The sequence below is a fragment of the Orycteropus afer genome, unplaced genomic scaffold (genome assembly GCF_000298275.1).
Source record: "Orycteropus afer afer isolate SDZICR_OR568_19922 unplaced genomic scaffold, OryAfe1.0 scaffold00481, whole genome shotgun sequence".
NCBI classification, from domain to species: Eukaryota; Metazoa; Chordata; class Mammalia; order Tubulidentata; family Orycteropodidae; genus Orycteropus; species Orycteropus afer.
Window position 1 is genome coordinate 2,166,132 of NW_006922068.1, and position 8,319 is coordinate 2,174,450.

General features: G+C 40.2%; 1 protein-coding gene across 1 annotated transcript; it reads right to left on the reverse strand.

Annotated features, from left to right (window-relative positions):
• Positions 1-4,949: 4,949 nt before the first annotated feature.
• On the reverse strand, positions 4,950-6,515 carry ACBD7 (acyl-CoA binding domain containing 7). Its single transcript, XM_007954928.2, is given in 4 exon segments — positions 4,950-5,023; positions 5,108-5,170; positions 5,277-5,405; positions 6,467-6,515. Coding segments are annotated over 4 exon segments (315 nt in total).
• Between the last annotated feature and the right edge of the window lie 1,804 nt (positions 6,516-8,319).

Below are 8,319 nucleotides of genomic sequence, written 5' to 3' on the forward strand. Positions count from 1 at the left end.
CTAAATATAATTCTTTTAAATTCTTTATCAGGGAGTTCCAATGCTGCATCTTCCTCAGGGATGTGTTTTGGGTCTGTATCCTGGTCCCTTGTTTCTCCTGCTTTATCTTGCTTCTTTGTGTGGAGTGTGATGCTCTGTTGTCTCCAAGGCATTGTGATGTTTTTGTGTTTATATTTAACTGGTGATTGTATGTTGGTGTGACTTGCTCACAATTTTTGTTTTCTTTGTATGTTATCTATGCAGGCAGGGTACTGTGCTGTGCTCCTCTATTCACTAGTTGACAGCACTTACACACTCACCACCTGTCTCCTTTCCTGTTGTCAACCTCTTGTATGTCCTTGCTGACCCTGGCAAACAGAGCCTGTTCTTAGGTCCCTGGAATTCAAATTAGAATGGTATCACTTTAAAATCCAAAATGGCTGCTGCTTGTAAACATTCAAAATGGCTGCACCCTCGGTCACTTTAAATATCCACAATGGCCACCACTTGTAAACATTCAAATTGGCTGCTCCCTCGGTCACTTTAAATATCCAAAAATGGCTGCGCCCTCCAGACAGCAAGAAGTCCACAGCTCAGGTTGTCTCCCTCCTTGCTGTTTCCCTTCCTAGTCATAGGCCACCAGAGCAGTTGTCCCTGCAGCCCTTGCTGACCGGGACTGATCTTTAGGTCAAGTCTCAGGTCCCAACACCATTTGGAAATATTCAGGCTGTTGGTCTCATCAGAGTAGCTGACAGTCCTCAGCTCCAACCATCTCTGTACTGTTTTGTTCAGGTTTTTCCACTAGTTGGTGCCTAATCCACTTCTGTATAGTTCCTTTCAAAGCTCAGGGTTCCAGGATTATCTTCTGTATTTGTGTCAATTGGTTTTTGTTTTCTTTGTTGAAGAGGGTCTGTGTCACTTGTCTGCCTATTCCTCCATCTTACCGGAAGCCCTGGGTACATAATTCTTGGTTGAAATTTTTCTCTTTCAGTGTTTTATATATACCATCCTATTGTCTTTTCATCTGCATTGCTTCTGTTGAGAAATCCAAGCTTAGTCTTATTGGTTGCCCCTTGCAGGTAACTTTTTGTTTTTCCCATGCTGCTCTCACGATTCTTTCTTTGTCTTTGGTTTTGGTGAGTTTGATGATAATATGTCTGGGTGATTTTCTTTTGGGGTTTATCCTGTTTGGGGTTCATTGGACTTCCTCAATGGATATATTCTAATCTTTCATCATACCAGGAAAATTCTCTTCCAACAAATCTTCGACAATTTTCTTTGTGGTTTTATTTGTCTCCTCCTGTTCTGGAATTCTGATGACATGCAGGTTACTCCTTTTGATGGTATCCCTTCATTTTGTTTTGATCTCTTTTCTGATTTATCCCTTTCCAGAGAAGTGTACAGGTATTTTCCTTTAATCTCCCTAATTCTGTCTTCCACTGATTCAATTCTGCTCCTGTGCCCGTTCAATGTCTTATCTATTTCTGAAAATTTAGTATTGATCTACTGGGTTTCTATTTGTAGATTCTGTATCATTCTAATTTTTCATTTATTTTGTCCTTGTATTGTTTTTTGAAATTGTTCTAGGGTTTTCTGTGTGTTTCCTTTGATCTGTCTCTCAATTTGAAGATACCTAACTATAATTCTTTTGAATTCCTTACCAGGGAGTTCCAATGCTGCATCTTCCTCAGGGATGTGTTGGGTCTGTATCCTGGTTCCTTGTTTCTCCTGCTTTATCTTGCTTCTTTGTATGGACTGTGATGCTCTGTTGTCTCCAAGGCATTGTGATGTTTTTGTGTTTATAATTAATTGGCGATTGTATGTTGGCGTGACTTGCCCACAATTTTCACTTTGTTTTGTTTGTATATTATCTACGTCAGCAGGGTACTGTGCTATGCTCCTCTACTTACTAGGCGACAGCACTTATACACTCATCACCTGTCTCCTTTTCTGTTGTCAGCCTCTCATATGTCCCTGCCAACCTTGGCAAACAAAGCCTATTCCTAGGTCTTTGGAATCCAAATGAGAATGCTGTCACTTTAAAATCCAAAATGGTTGCCATCTGTAAAGATTCAAAATGGCTGCACCCTCGGTCACTTTAAATATCCAAAATGGCTGCACCCTCCAGACAGTGGAAAGTCAACAGCTCAGGTTGTCTCCCTCATTGCTGTTTCCCTTCCTAGTCATAGGCCACCAGAACAGTTGCCCCTGCAGCCCTTGGTGACCGGGGCTGATCTTTTAGGTAAAGTATAGTTCCTTTCAAAGCTCAGGGTTCCAGGATTACCTTCTGTATCTCTGTCAGTTGGTTTTTCTTTTCTTTGTTGAAGAGGGTCTGTGTCACTTGTCTACCTATTCCTCGATCTTACCAGAAGTCCTCTCTTGAATGATTTTACTGAGTTCTTTCAGGGAACTGTCTGTGTTCTCTTTGTTTCTATTTGGGGTTTCCTTAGGTTCTTGTAGAGTTCTATAAACATACCTTCTAAATTCCTTCTCAGATAATTCTATTGTTTCCTCTTCCTTCATGTTTAATGTGACCTTTCTTTGGGGGTTTGCTTCTAATGCCTCGTTCTGTTTTGTTTGATTGATTTGAGGTTGCTTCTTGTTTCCTAGACATTTCAAGGTTGTCTTTAACTGTTGGTTATGCAGTGATTTGTTTTATGTCTTGGTTTTATGATTTCATATTTTGAAAAGGTGGAGCTGGTATATTTTATTTTTTTGGTTATTAATTCATGTGTGCTGGGTTGCTCTGAAGTTTCCTTTGTAATGATGGAATCACTGTGTGGAATGTGGATACAGATCTCTGCTCATTGTGAAGGGGACTTAGGATTGGAACAGGCAAGTGCCGTGGTGGCTTAATGTGGTCCTTCTATTGGGTGTGGCAGGGGAGAGGTGGAAAGAGGAAGAAAAGAAAAAAAAAAAAAAGCTCCAAGGTACCAGCACATTTCTGGGGTTCGGGTCAGCTGCCAGTGATGACATTATACTATCACTCACAGGCCTGCAGCTCAAACTCGGCCAACACCCCAATGGTAAGGGGGCTGCCACTTTCTACCTGGTTCAGACAGCCACAAAAGCCCCATACTCTGGGCTCCTTCATGCCAAAAAGCTGTCCTGGAAGAGCTGGACCCCAGCCCTGCACTGCGAGATCATCCCAGGGCCTGCCCACCTGCAGCATGCTTCCCTCTCTGCTCCCAATTCAGTGTCAACCTGAGCCAGAGGGGTCTCTGCTACACTTCTCGGAAATGCTCCCCACCTACTTAGCACAGGTCCCAAAGTTACCAACAGAAGTGCTGTGGGCAGACCCCTGGAGTGGCCACTGGTCCTCCAGTGCTCCTACTCCACTGCCCACAGAGCCCTCCATTCTTCCATTCTGTTGGCTTGCATGCTGCAGGGCAGGTTTATTTATTTTTATTCTTCCCATTTGTTTACCTTCACTCTCCCTGCCCACTAAATCTGGTCTTCTCCAACTTAATGAGCTGTTCACAGTCCCAGAGTCATGGCTTCAAATTGCTCTACCTAGTTTTTCAGGCATTAAGATGTGAGAGGGAACAAATGTGTGGGCTACAGGTAAGACACCATCTTCCCTCTGTCAAATAAATTTTAAAACTGTTAAAATGAGACTGCCTTCTTTCAGACAGCTTGTGTACTGGCAAGACAGAGTACTGGACTAATTTCAAACTTTACGTATTTATTAGTATCACTGTTGTTGTTGTTGTTATGTGCTGTCGAGTCGCCCCCGACTCATAGCGACCCCTCCTTGGGTTTCCGAGGCAGTATCACTACAGAAGTAGATTGCCCAACCTTCCTTCCAAGGAGTGGCTGGTGGCTTTAAACCACCAGCCTTCTGGTTAGCAGTCAAGTGCCTTAGGCACTACGCTACCAGAGTTCCTATTAGTATAACTAGATACCATATTTTAGTTCGCTTTTATACTTTTAAGTGTGAAAATTATAGAAAAATGGATATTGCCATGATGTTTTTTTTCCTTTCTTTGAAGAGCTATAGATTGACTCATAAGGTTTTTTTTTTAAATCATTTTCAGCTAATTTGTTTTTATGTTTTATACAGTATTTTGCTTTAAAAGGATAGGATAATAACAGTTAACTCATTCAACTTTTCCAGCAACCCTGTGAGACTGATTTTATTTTCCCTAGTCTACAGATGAGGCTTAGCAAGGGTAAGTAACTTGCCCCAGGTCAAACCAAAACCAAACTCACTGCCATTGAGTCAATTCCAACTCATAGCGACCCCCATTGGGTTTCCAAAGCTTTAAATCTTCACAGAAGCAGACTGCCCATCTTTCTTTCACCTGGTACATAACTTTCACCTGGTACATAAATAACAGGATGAGAGCTGGAACCAGGAATGTCTGTGATTCCAAAGTCCCTGCTTCAGTGTGAATCCCAGAGAGATGAGGTGTAGCAGATTCTTGTTAGTGATTCTTAACAAACTGGTTTAACAATCTTTTTTTTTTCTATAATGATTTCCTATTACATATTATATATTTATATGATTAAAACAAAGGAATAAACAATTCTTTTTTAACGTTTTTATATACACACAATGGAGTTCTGATGGCGTAGTGCCTAAGGCACTTGACTGCTAACAGAAGGCTGATGGTTCAAACCCACCAGCCATTCCTCAGAAGGAAGACTGGGCAATCTACTTCCCTAGTGATACCACCTTGGAAACCCAAGGAGGGGTCACTATGAGTTGGATATGACTTGAGGGCAGTGCGTAACATCCGTATACACACTACCACAGTAATAGTTTTTCAAAACAACTTTAAAAATGATCTGATTTTAGCAAGTGAAATTTATTTAAATGCCATCAGCATACTTCTAATTAAGTAGTATAATTCACATTAATTAGCAAAAAGATACATGAAGAGTTAATTGTGCATCTTTACCACAATTGTTGGGTCATTATCCTATTGTAATGGCTTCCAAAAAAAAAATTTCTCACATGTTGAATTCTAGATTCCATATTTTTCCATCAGCTCTTTTGCTTTAGAAATATAGGCACTCATGGCATCTTCCTTTGACAACCCTAGAAAGAGAATAACAGATTATGTCAGTGTTTGTTGTATTGGGAAATTGAGGGGGGAAAAAAAGTTGTTTAAGAATTATAAACCTTTTTGGAGGTTCCAGGCTTCCCATTTAGCCTTGCCTTTTAAATCTAACATTACTGGACAGTCTGCCAAAAGAAGGAAGATAAAGTTTCAAGTTTACTTCTTACGTATGTTCCTATAAACATTGTTCCAACTGAACATGACATTGTTTTCAAAAGGCTAATATGATACCAATATCAATATCTCCAATTACAGACTGTTTGTAGAGCCCATAGAGTTCTTTCAGTTCTTCATCTTCAGGCCTGCTCTTCAGCTTCCTCACGTCTTCTGCAGCCCTATCAAAATCGGCCTAAGGCAAAAGAAAAAAAAAAAAAAAAAGTCACACAGTGTATGTGCTAGCATTAGGCAGGACCATCATAATCTGTGCTATTTACCACCAAGCAGTGGGAACTCAGATAGGAATAAGAAAATTTCAAATAGAAATGGACTACTCCTACTCTGGGCCCACCAAATATTCTATTTTAGCTCATGGATACCTCTCCTGGTATTTAGACAAAATATGGGGAACTAAAAATTCTTAACACTGGAAACTTACATTTGTGTTTTAATGAAAAAAGGCATTACACCCAAAGTAGCTTAAAAAAAACCTTTTTGTTGTAATTGAGTTTACAGAGCAAATTGGTTTTCCATTCTACTGTTCATACACGTGACATTGTAGTCTCCACAATGTAACAGCACTCTGGCCACTTCGTCACTTCTCTTCCCTGTGTTTACCATTTCCTCACCACCCTCAGAGACACTTCCCTTTCTCTTCTTCCCAAATCCACACTTTACTAAATGAAGTTTTGCTACCAATCCATACATTTGGCCAGGGCATTTATTTTCAGTGCCTACTTTCCCACATTCTTCAACATCAGTCTAACAGTTAACACACATGACTGCTAACTAAAAGGTTGGAGCCTACCCAGAGATGCCTCAAAAGAAATGATTAGTGATCTAGGTACTTTCAAAAGATCAGCCACTGAAAACTCCATGGAGCAGAGTTCTACTCTGACATACATGGGGCATTGCCATCAATCAGAGTCAACTCCAAGACAGCTGCTTAGTTGACTAGCTATTTTCTGAGGGCAGAACTTCTGATTAGTTAAATTGCTTGTATAGATTCATTGAAAAACCAAAACCAAAAATTATAAAGCTTATTTCAATTGATTTCCAGAAAAGAGAAGTTACTTAACCAATTGACTTCCTGGAAACTCTGTATGCAAATACTGTTGTTAGCTCCCCATTCCTGGGCCATGGACTGCTAAGCAGTCAAAACAGTTTTACCACTCCTGTATGCAAATATACTGAGTAGTAAACCTTGTCTGCCCTGTTCCTGACTTACTGTAAAAAAAAAAAAAAAAAAAAAAACACTGACCTACCTTCTTTCCCATACCCCTGGTTCTTAGCCCATGGTTCAGCCAGCACCATCCCCCTTAGAAATTCACACAAGTAAAAGGTCCTCTGTAGCCTGAACTATCCTAGACCCCTTATCCCTTTCCCCAGTGAATCTCTTATATTATGCCACACAAAGGCATTTGTGATTCTTTAACTTTTTATTGTGATTTGAGTGAAAGCTTACAGAGCAAAATGATTTTCCATTCAACAATTCATATGCATTTTGTTTCATGACACTGACTGTTGATTCTTTTTCTTTTGTGTGTGTGTTACCTGTCTAAACTGGAGATAAACAGGAAGTGTCAATACCCTGAGTATCAAACAATGGAAGCCAAATGAGGTATTCTACACTCACTCCCTCATATTTCTTTTTCCAATATATTTTTTTCCAATGCCAGACAGTCCCTTTTGATCCAAAGATCCAATGGCCTAGTAAAGAAAGTAGATAGGTCTACTGTAACATTAGAACCCTGGTGATCTCAGCAGAATTTCTGGATAAAATTACTATCCAGCCCCAAAGACAGGACAGTAGCACAACTAGAAGAGTTGTTTTCTGGTGAACAAAAACCACCTGGAAATTGGAAACCTGGGTCACATACTTAAATAATATTGAAAATGCCTCAGACTCCTAATATCCCTACAGGGCTCTGAAAGCATGGGTACATGAGACAAAGGATAAGCCCCTTGCCTTACCTTTTTGAATGTCTTTCTGGCAAATGTCAGCTATTTTACACAATGTCATGGTTAAGAACACAGCCTCTGTAGCTAGACTACCTGGACGTCATCATTTAAGAGCTGTGTGACCTTCAATAAGTTACTTAATCTCTATTCCATTTCTTCATCTGAAAAATGAAGCAATAACAACAATAAAAAGTTAACAGACTTCCAGTTAGCTGGTGGAATAGGCAGACAAACTACACAGACCCTCTTCAACAAAGAAAAGAGAAACCAGTTGACAAAGAAGATGATCCTGGAACCCTGAGCTTTGAAAGGAAAGATACAGAAGTGGATTGAACACCATCTAGTAGAAAAACCTGAATGAAAAGAATGAGTAAGGAGACAATTGAAGCTCCTGACTGTCAACTGTCCTGATGGCACAAACAGCCTGAATATTTCCAAGTGGTGTGAGGACTTGAGAATTAACCTAAAAATGGCCCTGTTCACCAAGGGCAGCATGGACTACTGCATGGGTAGCTAACAACTAAAAAGGAAAACAGCAAAGGAGGAGACAAACTCAGCTGTGGACTTTCACCCAAGTGTAGAATAGTCCATTCTATCTTAAAATTGTCTTGACTTCCTCACCATTTAGATGGTCTGTAACTGCACAGTTTTTTCCCCTTTTTGGTTTGTAAGAGTCCTCAATTTGCCAATTGATGTTTCTGGTTCCCTGTTTACAATCTTGTAAGCTTCTTTAGTTTGAATACTTCCATAACTGGGTTGGTTTCTGGGTTTTGTCAACATGTGTGTTGATGGTCGGTTGTTGTTGTTGGTTCTCTGTTCAAAGGACTGCTTTTAGCAACTCTTGTAAGGTTGGTCTGGTTTTAACAAATCCCCTTAATTTCTGCTTAACTGGAAATGTCCCAATTTCACCATCGTATTTGAGGGACAATTTTGCCAGGTAGACTGAGACAGACTAGGAAGAAGGAATAGGCCGTCCACTTCTGAAAGGACTGGCCAGGGAAAACCTTATGAATAGCAAAGAAACACTGTTTGGTACATTACCGCGCACCTTTAAGAATAGTCCATTTAGGCTAAAAGGCTCTCAAAATAGGACTAGGAAAGAGCTGCAACATCTGAGTAAACCCAGCCTTACTCATATGGAAAAGAGAAAGCTTTC